The 21,836-nt window shown below is 47.2% G+C and overlaps 1 protein-coding gene across 1 annotated transcript in view; it reads left to right on the top strand.

Moving 5' to 3' along the window:
- ZNF704 (zinc finger protein 704) overlaps positions 1 to 21,836 on the top strand; it is a 128,225-nt gene that overhangs the window by 99,464 nt on the left and 6,925 nt on the right. The window contains exons 4-7 of the mRNA XM_036264160.1: positions 4,321 to 4,547; positions 12,742 to 12,842; positions 16,914 to 17,181; positions 19,501 to 19,605. Of these exons, the coding sequence (XP_036120053.1) occupies positions 4,321 to 4,547; positions 12,742 to 12,842; positions 16,914 to 17,181; positions 19,501 to 19,605 (701 nt within the window). The remainder of the gene's footprint in view (positions 1 to 4,320; positions 4,548 to 12,741; positions 12,843 to 16,913; positions 17,182 to 19,500; positions 19,606 to 21,836) is intronic.

Genomic DNA, 21,836 nt, shown 5'->3' with positions numbered 1-21,836 from the left:
TCATGACATAATGTGGACTCACATAATGCGCTATGAGAAATCAGGAAGGCAGTAGGAGATGAAGTTGGAGAACTGGCTAGGACTGTGGACATTCACCTGAGGCTGCAGGAGAGCTATCAGGTGATTTCGGCACTGGAAAATTACAATTGGATTTACAGGTGAAAACAAAAAAAGAAACAAACAAACAAAAAACCACGTGAGTGTCCTGAGTCTTGGTGGTCACAGAGGGGATGGATAGGACATAACTGAGAAACGGGAAGAAGGTAGAATTGACAGGACTTGGTGGCGGACAAAGAGGATGAAGGAGAGGGGGTGGCAGGAGCACTTCCAGGCAGCCAGTGCTTTGCCAAGGAGACCCGCTCCCTGAGATGGCAGCCAGGGCAGAGCACACGTCTGTTGGTGAGAGTTTGGGGCAGGATCTGGAGCCATCGGCGAAGGAGATAAATCCAGTGCGAAGCGTGTGTAGTGGGCAGTACGGAGGCTCATTCAAGGGCAGTGTCTGGGGGAGGCCTGGGCTGCCCATGCAGAACTGGAAGGCAGCGTTTAGAAGCCAGGAGAGGAGAGGAGATTGCAGACAGAGTCGTATGGAGGCAGTGAGCAAAGACTGGGAGGGAACGGAGGGGAACGGGTGATACCTACCAGCCTCTTAAGGGGTCAGCAGAGGGAAAAGAACCCAGGAAGAGCCTGGGGGTGGCCGGAGGTAGAAAAGAGAGCTAGGAGAGTGCGGTTTCATGGAAGCGAAGGGGAAAGCGAGTTTCAAGGACAGGTGTCTGATGCTTCAGAAGCTCAATATGAAACACACTGAATTCTGCATCAAGACGAAGGTCCCTGGAGATCTGGCCAGAGCATTCACGGTAGACCACCCGTGGGCGGGAGTCAGGCTGCAGGGGACTGAGTGTAATGCAGTGAGACCCACGGAGTGAAGGTTACCAGTAAGGGAACGACTTCTCTCAAAAGCCAGCCTAGTCCGTTAGGAGACTGAGGTATGGTTCACAAGTAACTTGGTGGTAGCGTGAGGTGTGAAAATAAATTTGTTGAACATCCAGTGAGTACTCACCAAAACGTACCCCACTCCAACTGTAGGTGGAAAGAATGATCAAGGTGCTGGGAAGTTAAATCAATACCGTAACTCAGTAGTGTCCTACCCCCATCATGACCACCACAGGCCAGCAGGGTGACACCACCTTATTACCTAGAGCAGGTGAGGTGATTGAAAGATGAGCTTGACCGTGGCTGTTGAATGACATGACCTCTCTTCTCAGAGCCTCTTTACCAAGCATCCTGGTTCACTTTGCTCGGTGCCACTAAAGAAAGATGGCAGCGAAAGCAAACCTGAAGATACCCCCAAAACCAGACCTAGGAAAGGGGAATCGCATAACAGATGGAAAAGTTAACAGAGAAAAAAAAAATCTTCAAGGTGACTTTGTCCCAAGCTGGGCCACCAAATGCAAATAAATAAATTGTAGCTTTTCATTGCTCTACCCCCCCCCCCCAAAAGGAATTGCAAAATTTCATAGAGTCCTCAGAGGAGAAAGAGTATATTTTAATGAAATCATTATTTTTACATGGCATTCTTTTTGAACTGAGAACGTTTTTAATGTTCCTTTGTCTTGAAAGGTTAGACTCAAAATAAACCCTTTGCTTCTTCAGTGCAAACTTTTGTTAGCACAGTTATAAAGAAAGTAATTCACCGTTCACTGTGATTGTTTTTAAAAAATTACTACCCAACTCATAATCCCAAATTGTCTGATATCTTATTAAATCTGCAACAGGCAGCAAATTCTTAGCAAGGGAAAGCAGTTAATGATAATGAAGTCATTGGTTTTTTGTAAGAAACACATATTAGATCCAGAATTATTAATTATCAGTGAATTTTTGAGAACTGTTGTGATTCTTTGTGTGCCTGGGAAGGATCATTGTGTCGGGAAGTGGCTCTGCAAAGGGTGAGATTCCAGCCAGGCCTGTCTGCATTTTTGCCCAAAACATGTTTAAGATAAGGAGACACTGTCATCGATATATTACAAACTGATAAAATATATTACAAAAGTTTTTTTCTGAAAAAATCATTTCTATATCACATTGTCTTTCTCATTAAATAGTGTTTCTCTTAAAGGAAATGCATTGCCAAGTAAGCAAATTCACTTTGGGCATTGACATGAAGCTATGCAACCACACTGCTTTTCAGAATAAATTCAGTTCCTCATACTTAACATGATTACACAGCCAGCACCACTAACTTAGTTTATCTTACAAGTGCATGCTGTGGTGCACTCATAAGCCTCCTGAGCCTGCCAAGGTGTCTGTCACACCAGGTAGTACTACCGAAGGCCTTACATTAGGCTCTTGGGGTCCTGTTGCATTGAATGCAGCTGTCTTATTTATAAAAGGCCACTCCTGTCTGTGAGTACATCTGTCACCGGTAGACTGCAAGGACTGAGATGCTAACTTGGTTTTGTTGGGGCCTGAAAGGCGTGATCCCGCAGAAATGGCATTTGATTGGGTTAGAGCCTCGCCTTAATAAGAGGGGTAACGTTCTTCTGCGATTTTAACTTAAAACTGCATTCCTCTAACTGAACTTTTTGCTTGACATAGTTGAGAAATAGGCCGGAAACCTATAATTGGGTGAAGGTAGTCAAGACATTTTCCATGAAGACTTGTCCACTGTGTGTATTCACTTCATTACTAATTACACAGATGTTAACAGTATTTCTTTAATGAGGCATTTTGGGATTCCCCCCCCCCCCTTGTACTTAGAATTTAGTTTTAATATATTCAAAACGCACAGAAATATAGAGGAGAAATTATCCAAAAAGAAGGTCAGGTTTGTACAAAAGCTAATTAAAATTGGGCATCTTACAAGGGAAAGTAGTCTTCAATAATTAAAACAGCCTTCCCAAAGGCATTCTAACTGGGTGAAGATCTTTCCACATTAGCAAACATTTCATGTTTCCCCCACAAGTGGAAAGGTAAAGTCCAACAGCCACCTTATCAGTAATTATGACCAATAAATTCTTCTCTGATCTCAGCTTTGTTGCAGAGAAGGATTCCTACAACACAGGACACATCCAAACACTGAAGGAGAAAGAAGGCCAACTGGTAGACCGGGGTTTGGGCCCTGGTTCACTTACTGGTTACGCCTCAGGTCCTCATCTGTAAACCCCGCATGACAGCCCTTGATCTGATAGACAGATGTGAGAATGCATGTGATGTGTGAACGAGCTATGTGAAATGGACAATACCCAATGCAAGGCTCTGTTCTTTCTTATAATGAGGTCAATGACTTAAGTAACTATCCAGAAATTATTTTTTCTATTAGAGATTCTTCTATCTTGGACCAACTTTTTACATAAACCTATTCCAAAGCTCTCACAGCTATGAGAAATTCCTTTTTAAAAAGTTAAAATAGCCCTGGCTGGTTTGGCCCAGCGGTTAGAGTATAGGCCCACAGACCAGAGAGTCCTGGGTTCGATTTCCACTCAGGGCCTGTGCCTCTGTTGCAGTTTGTCCCCAGCCCCTGTTGGGATCATGTGGGTGGCAATCACTCGATGTGTCTCTCTCACATCGATGTTTCTCTCTCTTCCTCCCTCTTTCCCTCCCACTCTATCTGAAGATAAAAATGCAAAAATGTCTTTGGGTGAGGATTAAAAAAAAATAGTAAGTTAAAATAGCCCTCACCAGTTTGGCTCAGCAGTTAGAGCATCAGCCCTTAGACCAAAGTGTTATGAGTTCGATTCCCAGTCAAGGGCATGTACCTCGGTTGCAGGATCAATCCCCGGCCTCAGGGTCATGCAGGAGGCAACCAATGGATGTGTCTCTCTCACATCGTGTTTCCCTCTCTCCCTCTTTCTCTCCCTCCCTCTCCCCTACTCTGTCTAAAAAAAAAAAAAAAATCAATGGAAAAGTATCCTCAGGTAAGGGTTTTTTTAAAAAGTGAAAATAGGGTGTCAGGGAGGGGGACAATATTGCAAAGAATTTCCCTCTCAGAAACAATCAATAAACTTAGAGTTCCCCAAACTTAGTGAAGGAGGACACCTTTTTCTTGTTTTCATATCATCTCCACTCTCAACCAAAGGAACCACCTGCACAAAACCACCCACATCAGAAAACTGTTAGGAAAACCTGTCACGTGATTAAAACAGCTCAGTGTTTATAAAGGATAATGCAACTTTTTTTTCCGAGGTATGCGTAGTGCACCCCCAGCTGTTGCACATTTCTGGGTGGGCTGCAGGTGCTGTGGTGGGATCCAGGCCGGACCCCGCGCTTACCGGGCCCCTGCGTGCCGGCTTCTGGCGTTGTTGACGCTGGTTGTCTGGATCGCAGAGGGCCTGAGCGGATCCTGGAAGGAGGGCGGCGCCCCGTCCAGCAGCTGCAGCAGCGGCTACTGGAGCTGGAGCGCCCCCAGCGACCAGTCCAACCCGTCCACGCCGTCGCCGCCGCTGTCCGCCGACTGCGCCAAGCCCTTCCGCAGCCCCGCGCCCGACGACGGCATCGATGAGGCCGAGGCCGGCAGCCTGCTCTTCGACGAGCCCATCCCCAGGAAAAGAAAGGTCAGCCTCTGCGCCGCTCCTGGTCTTTGACGTTCGGGGGTAAATCCAGGGTCCTGATCAAAGACAGAACCACTAAGTGTGGACACCGTGTCTTGCCAGCACGCATGCCCCCCACTACCCTCTCTGGGTTAACTTGCTGCCTGGTGTCAGAGTTGACAAAGGTGCCCCAGGGTTTCCAAGGGTTTGGAAGCTACGAAAGTGGGCATCAGGCTTGGATTGGTAGTTAACCCACTCACTTACTGGGACTTCGTTTTCTCACCTGTAAAATAAAACTAATATTCGTTTCTATTTCCTGCTTCAAAAAACATATTGGAAGAATGTTTTGCATCTTATTTTTATAAAACCGGTTTTATAAAACATGAAACCTGACACAAATGTATGTACTACGTACTTACAGACCAAAATTATATACTTACTACAGCAAAAGTGAAAAAGGAACTCGAATGCATTGATTTAATACATTGATTACACGTTGATTTAATCCTCACAGCTGGCCTATCTGGAGAGTATCATTCCCAATTTGGTGGGAGCAGAAAGGCTCAGCCTGGTGTGCACTTGGACAGGGAACAGGCCCCCAGGAGCGCTGAGGTGTTTCAAGTGGACTGGGGTGATGCTATGAGATTTGCTTTTCGAAAAGCTCACTCTGGTTGCTGGGTGGAAAATGACTTTCTTGGGTTTGACAACTGACCTTTTATCATGGAGATTAGAAGTGGAACTTGCTCTGTCCTGCAGGTTAGAAGGGCCACTCATACCCAGGTCCCTGCCTGAACCTAAAGCTCATATTCCTTTCATTCTCTTCATGTATGTGTACATTATCATGCCCACTCACAATTTTTCAAAACCATCTCCACTTCATAGAATAAAGCAATTTATTGAATAAAGAATAAAGAATGTAGCAGCAGCTACATCCAGTAGACATTTTAACATTATTTTTTAAATGGCCATGTCAATGTGATACTGTTACTTTATATATTGGTTCTTTACGTTGTTATTGGTGTCTTCATTATGAGTCATTATTCACAAACAAAAATCTGAAGCAGAACCCTAGGGACTGCAATGCAACCTTTTTTCTTCCAATTTATTTTAAAGAGGAAAACAAAGAGATGGCATTGATCCAACACCGTCCCTCCCTCCATCTCTGCTAGCATCACTCCGCATGTGTAACTGTGAAGGCTGCATGGGCTCTCTCTACCCAGAGAACGGGGGTAGAGGAGGCTCCTGCCCTTCCCGGAGGTGGTGTGGGAAAATTGCTGCTCCACACACCAGTCAGGCAAAGGGCTGGATTTGTTCATTGCCCTATGGGTCACCAGGGACATTAGGTGTTTGACTAGTCAGGGAAAGAGACTGGCACTTGTATCAGTGGGAACCTGCAGGTAAGATAGCCATGGGGACCTGAAGGGTCGTCTGTTGCTTCAGGCTGCACAGACTTTCTGGGTCATCAGGGTGTGTGGCCCTGGCTGTCATCAGATATGGCCCAGCGTGGTGGCAAGGACTCACAGTGCAAGAACCCCATGCTTGCACAGTGCTCTGATGAAAGCAATTTAATGAGCTGTGAATAAACAGCACTTCATTATTGAACTGGACAGAATGTGGTGGGTTGTACGTGATCAGGGTATTGTTTCTTGGTGCTTCTGTTTCATTTGTACGCTCGTGTATGTGCTGTGCATAAGGGATCCCTTACTGTGGCTCATGGGCAAAAAGCTCGGAAGCCCCTCTTCTGTGTCATACAGAGATAACATGATCTGTGGGAAAGGAAGGGACCCTCAGCAGAAATCAAAGGAGCCCCATTCTAACTCAACTTGACTACCCTTTGAACTTAAGAAAATCATTTCTCTTCTCTGAACATCAGCTTCTTCATCTGTAACACAAGCAAACAGGTATTATCAACCCTCTCTCCAGACAACCGAGAAGATTGAAAGTGATGATAAGTAGAAAGGGTACACCTACTAGAATGTACCAACATTGTAATAGACACATCAGGGCCCTTACAAAAGGAGAGGTGGCATCCCCTGGATCTGATGATAAAGCCCTGAGCACAATCCTCCGCCTGAATATGGAAGGTCTCATCTCTCCTGCCCACCCCCACCATGGACACCTCACCCCCACATCCTCTATGATCCAGGTTCCACTTATGTCAAGGGGAAGAGAGTGTGAGATGCCCCCTAGACCAGCCATCATCTCTTACTATAGGTAGTGAAGAAGAAGCATTTGCTAATAACTACTTTTGCATACTGAGTTACAGTTTTTGAAATGCGCTTAAATGCAGCATTTTATTTAATCATCACAAAAATAATTGGCATATCCACATCCCCATTTTGCAGAAGAGGTGACTTGCCCCAGGTCCTGTAGTTCCTAATGTGGCAGAGGTAAGATCAGCTCAGCTGAAATTGCAAAGAGGAAACTTGAGGAGGCAAATTAATTCAAAGCATCCACCTTCCCTCTGCCTGCAGAGGAGACTCAGGTGGAGAGAAAAGACTCAGAGGCAGCATAAGCCAACGTTACCTGGCAGGATGGGAGGGGGGTGTATAGGGTTGGGGAGGAAATGATGGCAGCAAAGGGGACTGCAGGCGGTCTGCAGGGACCCAGCTTCTTGCATGAAGCACCCATCACTTAAGATGACCTTCAGCCAAGGTGGGTGGGAATGCTAGAAAGGGAAATGAAAGGGTTTCTCCCAGCTCTGGAAATCAACCAGCCAACTTTGTCCTTCCCAGTTATAGCAGAATCTTCCCTCTGGGATTTCAGAGGGGCTGAAGGTACTTCCCTGGTAGTGTGAGCAGGACGCTGGGACTGGGGGGAAGGTGCAGTACCTGTCATGACCACAAGGGGCTGCAGTGACCCTAGATACAGCCACTCCAGGAGTTGGGAAGAAAAACTCTTAGGGCCCAGAGTTAAGCACCAATCCCAGGGGTTCTCCAGAAAATTAAGACATGCTGATAACTAATTATTAATGGCTTTTTTCCCATATAAGATTCTGGATTTGTCCATTCCTGAATAGGATCAAACAGGTTCAAGATTGGGATTTAGCACCCCAGCTCCAATACTTATGTGATCCTAAGCAAGTCACTTGACCTCTCTTAAGCCTCCGTTTGCTCTCTGTAAAATGTGGGTCATGAGCCCTGGCTGGTTTGGCTCAGCAGTTGGATCATCAGACTGCGGACCAGACAGTCCCGGGTTCGGTTCCCACTAAAGGCATGTACCAAAAAAAAAAAAAAAAATGGGTCATGATAACACCACCTTGATGGGGTTTCTGTGAGGATTCTATGAACAGTAAATGCTGGCTGCTCATATTTTGCAATTGACACCTGACTGAATGGAAGTGTGAGAATTGTGGTGTAGAGAGAGGGAGTGCTTCCCTCCCTCCTCCATCCTGACCCCACCTTGACCATTTCAGGACACCCAGGACCCCTCAGCCACCTTGGCTTTATTTGGGGTAAATGGAGAGCCCAGCTCACCATCTGGTGAGGGGTGAGGGCAGCAATGCCAACACCTGGGAAAGAAGTGACAATGATGAAGCCTGGAATTTCGGTGACTGCCTCTGCATTACTGCCGATGTTCTGAAAGGCGGCATCCAGCCCTGGCCGGTGTGGTTGAGTGGTTAGAGTGTCAGCCCGCGGACCAATGAGTCTCAGGTTCGATTCCCGTCAAGGGCATGTACCTCAGTTGTGGTTCATCCCCAGCCCTGGTTGGGTCGTGTGGGAGGCAACCAGTCGATGTGGCTCTATCACATCAATGTTTCTCTCCCACTCTATCTGATAATAAGTAGAGAAATATCCTCGGGTGAGGAATAAAAAAAAATAAAATAAAAATGAAAGGTGGCGTCCATAGGAGGAAACCAACTTCTTTCCCAGGTGTCGGGACCGTGGGCCACTTTACCTATGGGAGATCCTCAAGACAGAGAAAAAAGGGCCAAGTTCATGTAACAGCTGTTCAGGGGTAAACCGTGAACTAACCCTGGTCTGTCTTTCTGGCCCAGAAATCATGACTCACTCTCAACCATGAATGACGGCTCTGAAAGCCCACAGAACCTCAAGGCCCTCACACACAGGCAGCGCCCATCTCGGTGCTGACCTCATTCCTCAGCACCCCTGAGCACAGGGCCTTGTGCGGGAAAATCCGTGGCTCCAGAAATAGGCCCATCGGGCGGGACTGCAGGGGCGGGGCGCGGTGCTAAGAAAGCAGCTAGGTCACATCGCGTGGATGTCACAGTGACGTCACTGCACTGCCGGCCTGAGCAGGGGAGGATCAGGGTCTGGAGTGAGATCTGAGTAATTTGGTGGCAGCATCGCAGAATAACCTGCCACCCTGGCAGTATGTGGGATCGGAGCTTACGGACGACCAGAAGTCACCCAGCCCGGGCTCAGCTTCAGCACATCACAAGACTGTTTGATGATGTCTAGAAATGGACGGACGTCCCCAAAGATGAGAGGCACTCTTAGAATCCACTGATTCAGAAACCACATATTCACTAGGGGTTTGTATTAATTCAAGGATGCTTTTGTTGTTACAGAAGTCATTTAAAATCAACTTTATCTAGATATAATTTCCACACAATAAAATGAACCCATTTCAAATATACAGTTCAGTGAGTCTTGATGAGTTTCCCCACCTGGGGAACGACCACTCTAATCGAGACCAGAACCCCTGGTGACTCTCTGCAGTCAGACACTCCCACGCCCGCAAACAGGCGGCCACTGAGCCAACGAGACATTGATTTTGCATGTTGTAGAACTGAAACTAAATGGAATAATACAGCATGCACTTTTGGGTGTACAAAATTCCAAGTGTTGGCAACTTATGTATTGCTGGTGGGAATGTAAAATGGTGCAACCACTTCATAAAACAGTTTTGCAGTTTCTTATAGAGTCAAAGCTACACTTACCATCTGACCCAGCAGTTTCACTCCTAGAATATTTACCTAAGAGATAAGAAAGCCTGTGTCCACAGAAAGACTTGTAGACAAATGTTCATAGCAGTTGTTTTTATTATCACCCTAATCTGGAAACAACCCAAATGTCCATAAACAGGGAAATGGAGAAACAAATTGTGGCATATTTCTTCAATGGGATACCACCCCCCAGTGGATGGCAACGAACCCAATAAACAAAACAATTGAGTGAAGCTCAAAATCATATTGCTGTGGCTCAGTGGTTAGAGTGTTGGCCCTTGCACTGAAGGGTCTCTTGTTCGATCCCCGGTCAAGGGCACATACCTGGGTTGCAGGTTCAATCCCCAGCCCTGGCCGAGGCATGTGTAGGAGATAATTAATCAATGATGTTTCTCTCCCTCTCTTTCTCCCCCTCTCACCCTCCCTTCAATGGAAAAAAAAAAAAAATCAATGGAAAAAAATATCCTTGGGTGAGGATTAACAAAAATCATTATGCTGAGGTAAAGAAGCCAGACACTACAGAATACATTCTGTATTATCCCATTTACGAAAATCATTTATTTTATTTTATTTATTTTATTTCATTATATTTATCACTACAGCATCTATAAACAGGGCATGTAGGTGGGAGATGTTTCATCAATACTTGGTATACGTTTGAATTCACCCATCACTTTGCATTAACCTCTCACACCTCAGTCTTCCTGTTTTGCGAATAAAGAAAGCCCCGAAGTGGTGAAGAGGACATGAACCAGGCTGCTTCCCCAGTGAAGGACAGGACTGGGAGCCCCGTCAGCCTCTAGGCACTTACTGATTTATGACATATGTCTGGCTGTTCACTTCCCAGTCTTTTGGAACCTGCTGAGGGTCTGAGTGGACCTTTGGATCCTGAGAGGTCATTAGAGCCTCTGCCAAGCCGTGTGGGTTTCTCCCACCTGAGGCCGGCTGAGCAGACTCACCTGTGCGGATAACTGGCTGCTCGCGAGCTTCCTTAGTGAACCATGGTCCTCTTAGGGAGCTTGGGTGTGAGTCTCCATCCCAACCCACATGCATACATACTTATACACACACATACACAACCTAATGGCCATATAGACATATATACCTGAGGATCTTCTCATTTTCCTCAGAAAAGACACCTTGGTATCACCCCCAGGGTGCTGTGTGGTAAAATGGACAGTTAAGTGAGTTCTGGAATGTAGCTTTACTTGGACTTGTCCCAGGGCATGAGATACTTCAAGATGCAGCTGTGAGCCCTGGCCTGTTTGGCTCAGCGGTTAGAGCGTCGGCCTGCGGTCCCAAGAGACCCGGGTTCGGTTCCCGCTAAGGGCACGTACCTCGGTTGCAGTTTGTCCCCAGCCCTGGTTGGTCGTGTGGGTGGCAACCACTCAATGTGTCGCTTTCACGTCGATGTTTCTCTCTCTCTCTCTCTCTCTCCCACTCACTCTATCTGAACAAAATATCGAAAAATGTCCTCGGGTAAGGATAAAAAAAATAAAACAAAAGATGCAGCTGTGATCCCCCACCCCCGGAACTGAGATGCCGGTTAGCAGGCGTTTTGTTAGTCCTGTGCCTCTGTCTGGGTTCTCTCAGGAGAGGAGAAGCCACTCGAACCCTGAGTCAGCACTAATTCACACCAGGGCCGAGGCTTGCCCTGAGAGAGATGGCGAGGCCAGCCAGGGCTGAGACCTCAGCCTGTAGCCCCCACGGCAGCTGGTGTCAGAGATGGTCCAGAAGCTTCTGCACAGATGGAGAACCTCCAGGTCCTGGGCCGCAGCCCCAGAGCTGGGTGGTTCTGCAGAGGGTGCCTGGAACCGCACGCTGGGCCCGAGTCCTCGTCAGCCAGGAGCGTCAGACCAGGCACGCTCGTGGGAGCCCCAGCACAGGCCGGTCCCAGCCACGGTGGCCTCCCAGCAGCTAGGACCTTCAGCCTCGTGAACCTCAGTGGAGCTGCCAGGAGAAGCCGGGCTGAGGCACAGATGGTCGCGGTCAGACTTGGCGGCTGCGATTCTGCCCGCAGTTGTGCTTGGTTTGGCTTCCTGGGCTGAGCTTGGGCCCGTGGGGCAAGCTGGGTGGTGTTTATGTAGCTGTTTTCTCCCATCTCCTCCTCCCAGGCTGGCTTTCCTCAGAGCTAATCACCTGTTTGTGCACAAGGACTCGTTTTTGTTGGAGGTAGTTAGGGGACTTTGACAAGCGCTTCACCATTTAAGGGGCCTCTTGATTGGATGCAGAACATCACCTATGTATGTACCGAGAAAACCCTTGATTTCATTGAAGTTGAACTAATCCCACTAATGTGTTTTTAATTCTCCAGAATTAGTCATGCACATATTATAGGGCGACTTCCAGTTTTAAAGAAATACCTTTTTAAAATTAAAAATAGAGTAATTTTTACAGTTGGAAATTAATGTCAAAATAAGATACCCACCCTCCTCCCCATGTTCCCACCATGCAGGAATACATGTTTATTTGCATTACATACCTCCTCCCAAAAAAGATCATATTGTTCATATTCTTTTATAACCTCCTTTCCCCCCATATCCATCAGGTTTTGGCAGGAAGCAGGTGATATACTCAGAGGGGTAATTAAAAAGAGTTTGATGGCCTAGGGTAGCTCAGTTGGTTAGAGCGTTGTCCTGAACGCCAAGATTTCAGGTTCAATCCCTGGTCTGGGGCACATACAGAATCAACCAATGGATGTATGGATGGGTGGAACAGGAAATCAGAGTTTCTCTCTCTCTCTCTCTCAAATCAATAAATTTAAAAAAAAGAAATTGTAAGCGTTTGATGAATAAGCTCTCTACAAATGTGTAGACAGTGCTGGGGAACCCAAAGGGGTGATGTGGGCTCCCAGGGGCTAACCACAGGGCAAGGCCGTTACCACCCCTAAGCCTGAAGAGACAAGAAAAGAGAGGGGGCTCAGAACCCACAGGGTTACCAAAGCTCTGGAAATACCACCAGAAATGGTAGTTTTCCGAGGATAAATGTGGCCACGCCCACCTGTGGCCAGGTAGAAAGGAAACTGGGGGTGTCCGTAGCCGCCTGTCTCCCAGCCTGAGACCCACAGGCGGGAGCCCACTGCCACTCAAGGCCCACCTCCAGGCGCGGAGCGGTGCAGGCAGTTTTGAACAGTACAGCTTTGTCATCCGAGAAATGGGCAGAAAGCACTCCCAGTGTGCGGATCTGTCTGTTGGCGCTGTGAGGCCGTATGTGCTTTGGCTAGAAGGGAGGGAAAGGTGTGTTGGGATGCCCAAAGGTGACATTGATCGGCTCGTTTTCATTTGCCGTACCGTCCTCTCCCCTTTCTAGAACTCCATGAAGGTGATGTTCAAGTGCGTCTGGAAGAACTGTGGGAAGGTGCTGAGCACCGCAGCTGGCATCCAGAAGCACATCCGGAGCGTCCACCTTGGGTGAGGCCCCCTCCCTGCGGACCTGGGCTGGGCTGCAGTGCTGTGTAGGGCCACCGGCTCTCAGACAGGACCCGCCATGCCGAGCCTTAGAAGCTCTGAACACAGGAAGGGCCTGGGCTTGCAGGGGCTTCCTAGTCGCCGTGGGGATGGCCCCGCAGACAACAGAGGCCCAGGCCTGCAGTGGGGAGGTCGTGGGTGCCAAGTTGTGCTGTACTGAGCGGTGTCACTCACTGCCCACTTGCCTCTGAAAATCAGCCCAGCAGGAGGGTCACGTGTGAAGGTCAAAATTAAAACGTGGTGAGAGTGATTTGCAAAAAAAAAAAACCAACACAAGGATAAGGTAGGTTCCCCAACCCCCTCGGAAATTGTCTGTAAAATTAAATGTGCATTTTACCCTGATGGAGCAAATTCGTGACTTTGAGCCCCAATGGCATATCGAGCCTAGAAGGGGTTTAGGAACCGGTGTGTCCATAAAAGCTGTTGTTGCTACAGTCACGATGCCTGGTGACTGGGCTCTGTTGTTTTCTGCACTTTTCCTTGTGTTTTATAAATACCTTTCTAAGGAAAGACAAACCGAAGCTCTGGGAGCCTGGGTGATGAGGGGCCACACCGGAGGCAGCGGTGGCCCCGCAGTCTTGGCCTTTCGGCTCTGGGTCTCTCTTGTCCAGGGATCTGGGACTGGAAGGGATGGAGAGCCTGTAAGTCATGACCAGTGTGCGGACGGCAGACCCAGACGCGTGCCCAAGCCCCCAAATGCTTGGACACAGAGGAGTCCTTTCAACAAGACATTGAGAAACAGACACTAAAAGTCACTTTGCCCAGCAAGGAATAAACTTAGGAAATGTATCATCCATAAACATGGTATAAGAAGAAAGAACAATGGGTTCTAAGGTGATTTTGCTGACGTGGGTGGGTGGGGTCCTTCCGAGACTGGAGAGAAGCAGGGACCCCGGTCAGAGAGGCTGATGTCTGGGGACTCAGCCAGTCCCTCCCAGATCACAGCCTGCAGGTCACAAGCAGGTCACCCGGGGGTGTGGCCCAGAGGGTTGCCCTGAAGCACTGTGGGCAGATGCCCCATTCCTGTTCCAGAAGACTCCAGAAGGAAATCCAGCAGTCTCCCCTCTGACCTCATCGTCAGGACGACCTATCATGGAAATAGCTCAGCCTTATTTAAAGGTCTAGACTCTGGAGAGAACTTCCTGAAGCTACGATCAGGAGGTAGGGTGTTTGTGTTCATCCATGTGCCCAGCAAGTTGGACCCTGTCAGCACTGAGCAGAAGCGGCTCCGTATCCCTGTTTGCAGACTAAGGGGCATGCGTGCTCTCCCGGGGGTGAAGTTCACCGTGCAGTTGCTGTCTGCCTGCCTGGGGTTCCCCTTACTCTGTGCTCTAAATGGCCTAGGGGGTTCGGATTCACAGCCTGCCAGCACGCCCAGAACCGGGCCTGGGTTCGCAGGAGCTCCTCTGGCGAGAGTGAGGACTCGTCTTTGCCTGAGCCCACGAGCTCAATGTTGTAACTATAGGATGATGGGACATTTCTAATGCATGTTGGTTATGGACACCAAAGCCCAAGGAAACTATCTTCATCTGAGGTTGTGCAGTGCACACCTGCTGGTATGGAAAGTGCCGCTGTTCTCTGAACAGTCCCTCCAACCTTGTGCTCTGGGGCTGATCCTGACGTATCCCTGGTGGGACACCCTCTCCCCCGGCCTGTGTGTGGGACTCGGCGGCCAGTAGCAACTCGGCCTGCCCTTGACTGGAAAGGCAGTGGGGACAGGAATAGAACAGACAGACGCACATTCTTCGTCCCACTCTCTGGAGTCTTCCATGGAATGCTGTCGGAAAGCCAAGGCCGCACAGACCTGGGACGGCAGACACCTCCCCAGACGCTCAGCCTGAGCACTCAGGGGACGTGGGACAGGGCCGGGAGAAGCCACAGATTTGGCCAAACAGAAAGGTCAAGATGGGGGATTTTTATTTTAGGTTCTCTGTAGGGAACAGAAGTAGAAAAACAGTTTATTGAGAGTCAGTGAAATGCGGGAGAACCCGTGGGAGGGAGGCGCCCACCCATAGGGCCCGGTTGCTAGCTATGCACCACTTCTTTTTTTATCTTTTTTTTTTTTTTTTTTTTTATCCTCACCCGAGGATATTTTTCCATTTTTTGTACAGATAGAGTGGGAGGGAGAGAGAGGAAGGGAGAGAGAGAGAGAAACATCGACGTGAAGGGACACATCGAGTGGCTGCCACCCGCACGACCAACCAGGGCCGGGGACAAACTGCAACCGAAGTACGTGCCCTTAGCGGGAACCGAACCCGGGTCTCTCCGGACCGCAGGCCGACGCTCTAACCGCTGAGCCAAACTGGCCAGGGCTTTATCTTTTTTTTTTTTTAATTCACATTTTTTTGCAACCCACTTTCTTTTATTTATTTATTATTGTATTTTTTTTATCCTCACCCGAGGACACTTTTCCATATTTTGTTCAGATAGAGGGGAGGGAGAGAGAAAGAAACATCGACATGAAAGGGACACATCGAGTGGCTGCCACCCGCACGACCCAACCAGGGCTGGAGACAGACTGTAACTGAGGTACGTGCCCTTAGCGGGAACCGAACCTGGGTCTCTCTGGACCACAGGCGGACGCTCTACCCACTGAGCCAAACCGGCCAGGGCTATGCACCACTTCTTTAGAAATTAAATGAAAACATGGAATACATGAGTTCACAGGTTTGGACAGTTATTTTAATTTACTCAAAACTTGCTGTAACAAACTCCATGACAGTACAGTGCTGCCTCCTGACATGGCCTCATTCTGATTGTGAGCATTGCGTGCCCCTCGGGAACCACGTCTCAGCGCCCCGGTTACTTGCTGAGCCCTCCCCACAGGCAGCACTGTGTGACTCCATTGCCGGGCTCAAGGCCAGGCCGGCTGCCAGAACATTACACAGCTCCACGGTGCAGGACTCAAACCCAGGACACCTGACTCCAGAATTCACGCTCATCATCACCGGGCCAACATCACCAGCCTCATTCCTTCACTCCACACTGCATAGGCACCTACTGGACAGCAGGTCCGCAGGCCTGCGTGGAGGCTGGGGAGGATGAGCAAGACTGTGTTGTAAGGAGGCGACAGAGGTTAAAGACTTACAGAGACATGCAGTGATTTAATAAAGCGAGTTCAATAAAGTGAACACCTTCTGACGGAGCACGGAGGAGCTAGCATTTAGGAGTGACGTCCTAACCTAACCTTGAGTTCTCGTCACTTTCACCCCCGCCTTCCCGGCCACTGCCAATGCTCCTCTGGGTGCTCAGTGATGAGCAATGGGTTTAAGAAGTCTCTGAGGTTCCTCAAAGCCCCATGGCTTCAGTCATATTCAGAATACAACACAGAGCCCTTCCCGGGGGCTTCAGAGCCCTCCGACCATGCCTCTGCCCCTCCTCCCGTGGCTCTCTGCTGCCCTGCACCCCAGCCACTGGCCTCTGCCCTTCTCTGAAGACACCAAGCACCCCCACCCCAGGCTTCACTGCTCCTCACTGTATTCTTCCCAGGGTCTGGCATAGGCTCCTCCTCATGTCATCCAGGTCTCTCAAATCACCTCCTCAAAGAGGTTCTCTCTGAGCTCGGTTTAAACTACCCCACCCCCATCACTTGCTCTGCTTAAAGACACTCTGATGCTGCTTAATTTTTCTCTCTGGGATTTGTTACTACCAGATGCATTAAATACCTATTTATTGATGGGTTCCTTGTCTGCCTCCCCCACTACATGTGATTTCCATCAGGGCGGAGTTGATATCTATGACCTGGTCGCCGTGGTATCAGGGAACCCCAGCAAAGTGCCTGCACGTAGCAGATTCTCAGTAAATTGTTGAATAAGTGATGGATTGGTTGGTTGACTGCCTGCACACATTACTCTAAGAGATCAAGGAGGTCTTCCCTAGAAGTGGACAGTTGAATGCTGCAAGAAGAGTTTAAGAGTTTTCCAGGCAGACAAGAGAAAGGAAAAGCGTTCCAGACAGAGGGAACAGCGTGTGCGGGGTGGTTTGGTCTGACTGTTCTGCTGTCGTTTGCATTAGGCGTGTTGGGGACTCGGATTACAGCGATGGCGAAGAGGACTTCTACTACACAGAGATCAAGCTCAACACAGACTCCGTGGCCGATGGCCTGGGCAGCCTGGCCCCAGCTTCGCCCTCCCAGTCCCTGGCTTCACCGCCCACCTTCCCCATCCTGGATTCAAGCCGCACAGAAACCCCTGGTGCCAAAACGGAGACTAAGCTGATGACGCCCTTGAGCCGCTCTGCCCCCACCACCCTCTACCTCGTGCACACCGACCATGCTTACCAGGTGATGTGCCAGGGACCCTGAGCGACACTGACCAAAGCAGTCTCGTTCCAACTGAGGACCAGGAAAACGACATCACACACTGTGTGTATAGCCCAGTAGCTGAGCTCACTTTTATTTTTTCTCCTTTTGAAACCAAGGAGAAAGAGTTAAATCAGGTTGTTTTCCTCAAAAGGTTAAATCAAATTTGTTTCTATCATTCTTATTGTTGGGTATCGACTTTCTAGTCTGTCCAGTTTTTCACTATCATTAATAACTCTACTATGACTTCTCTGGGCCTGTAGCTCTTAGTTTTTCTTTGAGTTCACAGAAGAGTAATTACTGAGTCAGAGGATGTACCCTGAACAGTTTCAGCTGCTGCTAAACATTGCCAAAATATTTTCCAAAACCACTGTCATCAGCAACTGTATTTATTGTCAGAAAAACGAAATCAGTAGAAGGAGAATTTGCCCACTTATTTAGCAGACTTAAACTCAAGAACAATGAAATAGAGTGAATTATTAGATTAGATGGTACAATAAATTTTATTCCTGATGTTGGTCAAAAAGAATAATTCATTACTTTGTTTGTGTTTGTCAGTGTTGCATTTAGATCCAGAATCGTGAACTTGAACCAACTTAATAAACGTATTTTGTTCCTCTATAAAATGAGTTGGAACATACTTGGTGATCTAGATGGTCCTTCCTGAACCCTATATTCACAGTATTGGGAGTTCTCTATTTATAGATATTATAAATGTCTGGCATAGAAAATACTAAAAACAGAAGCAGAGAAAGAAAATTTATCCCTGCCCAGCTGGTGTGGCTCAGTGGTTGAATGTTGACCCATGCACCAAGAGGTCACTGGATCGATTCCCCGTCAGGGCACATGCCCAGGTTTTGGGCCCAAATCCAGTGGGAGGCATGCAGGAGGCGGCCAGTCGATGTTCTCTCTCATCGATGTTTCTATCTCCCTCTCCTTTCCTCTCTCTCTAAAATCAATAAAGAAAAATTATTTAGCCTAGCTGTTTTGGCTCAGCTGTTAAAGCGTCAGCCTGCAGACCAAGGAATCCCAGGTTTGATTCCAGCCAAGGGCATGTATCTCAGTTTCGGTTAGTCCCTGGTCCTGTTGGGGTCGTGTGAGTGGCAACCAATTGATGTGTCTCTGTGTCTCTCTCACATCGATGTTTCTCTCTCTCTCTCTCTCTCTCTCTCCCTCCCTTCCTTCCTCCCTCCCTCCCACTGTGTCTGAAGATAAAATGTAAAGGTATCCTTGGATAAGGATTTAAAAAAATTTTTTTTTAATTTATTTAAAGAAAGAGAGAAAACATATCCCTAATCTGAATGACGAGAAAGCCCCTTGGTTAATATTTCTTCTATGTCTTTCAAGATTTTCTTCGTTATGTATATGTATAAAAATCTATTGTAGTACTGTTTTTATTATGCTTTGCTTTTCCACTGAATATATCATGAATAGTTTTGCATGTCAATGACTATTCTTCAACAGCATCATTTGTAATTGCTCCATGGGTATATCATGATTTATTTAACCATTTCTCTATTATTGGACATTTGTGTTTCTAGTTTTTTAAATATATAATACATAGTTCTCACCCTGGCCGGTTTGACTCAGCATTTAGAGCGTTGGCCCATGGACCAGAGAGTCCCAGGTTCAGTTCCCGCTAAGGGCATGTACCTCGGTTGCAGTTTGTCCCCAGCACCCGTTGGGGTCGTGTGGATGGCAACCAATCTATGTGTCTCTCTCACATCAATGTTTCTCTCTTTCTCTTCCTCCCTCTCTCCCTCCCGCTCTATCTGAAGATAAATGCAAATAATAATAATAATAATGCCCTCAGGTGAGGATAAAAAAAATACATAGTTCTCTGCAATGAACATTCTTGAATTCATTTCCTCAGAATGAATTCTAAAAGTGGAATAGCTAATATACAGAATTCTAAGAATTTTTATACATATTACCCTACCAAATGACATACCAACTTACCCACCATCACTGTATGAAAGTATTTATTTCCAAATTTGATAGTAAGGAATTATATCTCACTGGTATCCTAAAATAAAGAAATCAGTAGTCAAAAACCATCTCCTTTTATACCTTAGATAGATTGCTTAGACATATAAAAATTTTTATTCCACTTACTCTCTTTGGCCATGTTTCATCTCTTCCTATTGGGCAATTAGTTTAAGTTATGAATACAGCTGAGATCATTTCTGAGGCCCTACCTTGGTAATGACAGCTAAGGCTCTGAGGAAAAATTTTCTTTCTTAACAGTTTCTATGCAACAGGCCACGCCCCCCATGACCACTTCTGTTTTCTATGTAACAGGCCACGCCCCCCGTGACCATTCCAGGATCAGCCAAGTTCACCCCCAATGGCAGCAGCTTCAGCATCTCCTGGCAGTCTCCTCCAGTTACCTTCACAGGCATTCCAGTGAGTACAAATACAAAAAATCCAAACGTAAAGTTAGAGAACAAACTGTAGACATGCAACAAAAAGACAAAAACCAGAATGCTAGAAGTACCGTTACATAGTAAACTCCTCAGCAAGGCACTTGTAGTTCAAAGGAGTCCAGCTACTCCGTGAATAGAAGAATGTTTCAGCTGTTGATAAACAGCAAACTGGAAACAGATCAAGATTTTTTTGGTGGTGGTATATTTGTATGTTTCCAAAAGGCTTTATAAAATGAATCTCTGAACTCAGACCCTGAACATAAAAGAAAAAGACCTTGTACATAAATGGCATTTATCATTATGAGTAACTTTATAATATTTATGACTTTGAAATTACTGTTTGTGGGTATGTTATCTTGAAGGTTCAAAAAACTTAATTAATTAAAATCATTTTTTCCCCCAAAGCCTGAATAATTCATCCATAAGGATGGGTAATTTGGAAGTAAATGAGTGCTAAAATATGCCATCCGGTGAAGTTGTATATAGGAATTGATTTGACATATTAAATGATTGCTGTCTGATAAATTGCCATGAATTAACCTGATTCCTAATCATTCATTTAAAAATATGCTGGGTCTTTTATAGCTTATCACAGAACATCCATAGTCCCCCACATTACTGATGCTCACAGTGGTTTATAACTCCTGGTAAGACCCAGAAAGTGGCTTATTACAATGGATATTCACTAGTTATTTTCTCCTTCCCACCTCTCTCCCTGAGGACTTCACAAAAGCTTCTTATTATCAACCCCTGGCAACTGACTCCCAGAGGTTCCCAGTGAATACTAAGCCCTCCTGTGGAGCGTGTAATAATGAAAGTGGCTCAATCCATTTTGCTGCTCTCAGGTGATGAATATTTATTAAATCCCTAGAGGACTAGCCAACAATAAAACGCATCCTGCTGGCAGCAGTTGGGGAATTTGTGGCTTCCAGAAAATACTTCTGGAATTCTATTTTGAAACAGTGCTGTGGATCTGGAGTAACCGTGGAAGTGGCCAGCTTCCTGCAGTAGTGATCACTGCTGGTTGCTCTAAAAGACCGAGAACACAGTGAGGGACAAGTGAGACGGGAAGAGAATGACTTAGACTTTAGGCATTAGTGTTGTTTCTGGCAAGAACAGTGCTGTGCTGAGGTGGGTGTCAGAGGTTAGCAGTCCATCCTTTTGGTGACTTCTGTTTTTGTTCGACATAAAAAGACCAGAGTGGCTCTCGATGTCACATTGATGACAACCTGTCTAACCTAGAAAGGCAGCCACAATTCCAGAATGACAGAGACCTGCTCGTCTGAATTCTGTTCGTTCTTGTCTTTGACTTGAGAAGAATTTTCAGGAGCATACACCCCACGGCTCACCTCATGTAAAAACACACATAGAATGTAGATAGAACAGCCTGGTTCCGGTTTCTTTTCAAGTGGAATTTTCCCTCCATGTTTTATTAATTGAACCATTTCCTTATGAAGTATGGAGAGATCGCTCTGAGTGGTCTGTTCTCCAGCATTCCTCGCTGTCTTACACAGTAGGATACCAGCCAGGTACCTCCTAGTGTTTGTTTTCCGACAGTGACATTTCAGATCTCTGCTGTGGGCACTGTCTCACTCTGTCTTTATCTCAATGCCCCCCGTTTTTCAGAGAGTCCCTAATTTCCCTGTCTGTTGGTTCAGGGACACTCTAGACTAGAGCTTTGACAGCAAATATCCAGAGTGGCTGGGGTAACCGGGTCTCCCACTAAAATCCTATGTGAGCTTCCAGTTGAGTCTTTCACCAGAGAATCCCCAGCCTGCCTGCTTGTGTGGTCTGGTTCAGCCAACACGAGACCCCTAGCAGTAAGCTTGCTATTCCTGTTTGAACATAAAGATGGGGGTGCTTTTTTCCAAGGTCTGTTGTTTTAGTGTAGAAAGAAGGCTTACCACTACACGAGCTCTTCACCCGCCACACTCCACACCAATGCTTAACAGAAAATGGGGGCTGTTCGCTGCCCACCTCCTTCTATGGGGCTGGGTCTCACAGGTGCACAGCACACAGCACAGGGGACACGTCCACTGAGGGCACCAGCCACTGTTCATTTCTGCAGGAGTGCGGTCCTGCCCCTGGATGACGAGGGGCCAGGTTGGAGGTCAGCACCTGTGAATTTTTCAGGTGGAAGCGTTCGGCGTTTTCAGTTACAGTGAATTCGTGTTAGTGAGGCCTCACCAGGGTCCACGCCGAGGCAGAGAG

This window comes from Molossus molossus, unplaced genomic scaffold (assembly GCF_014108415.1).
Source record: "Molossus molossus isolate mMolMol1 unplaced genomic scaffold, mMolMol1.p scaffold_m16_p_16, whole genome shotgun sequence".
Lineage (NCBI taxonomy): Eukaryota > Metazoa > Chordata > Mammalia > Chiroptera > Molossidae > Molossus > Molossus molossus.
Note: the sequence above shows the minus strand (reverse complement) of the source record. Positions and strands in the feature narration are given on the sequence as shown.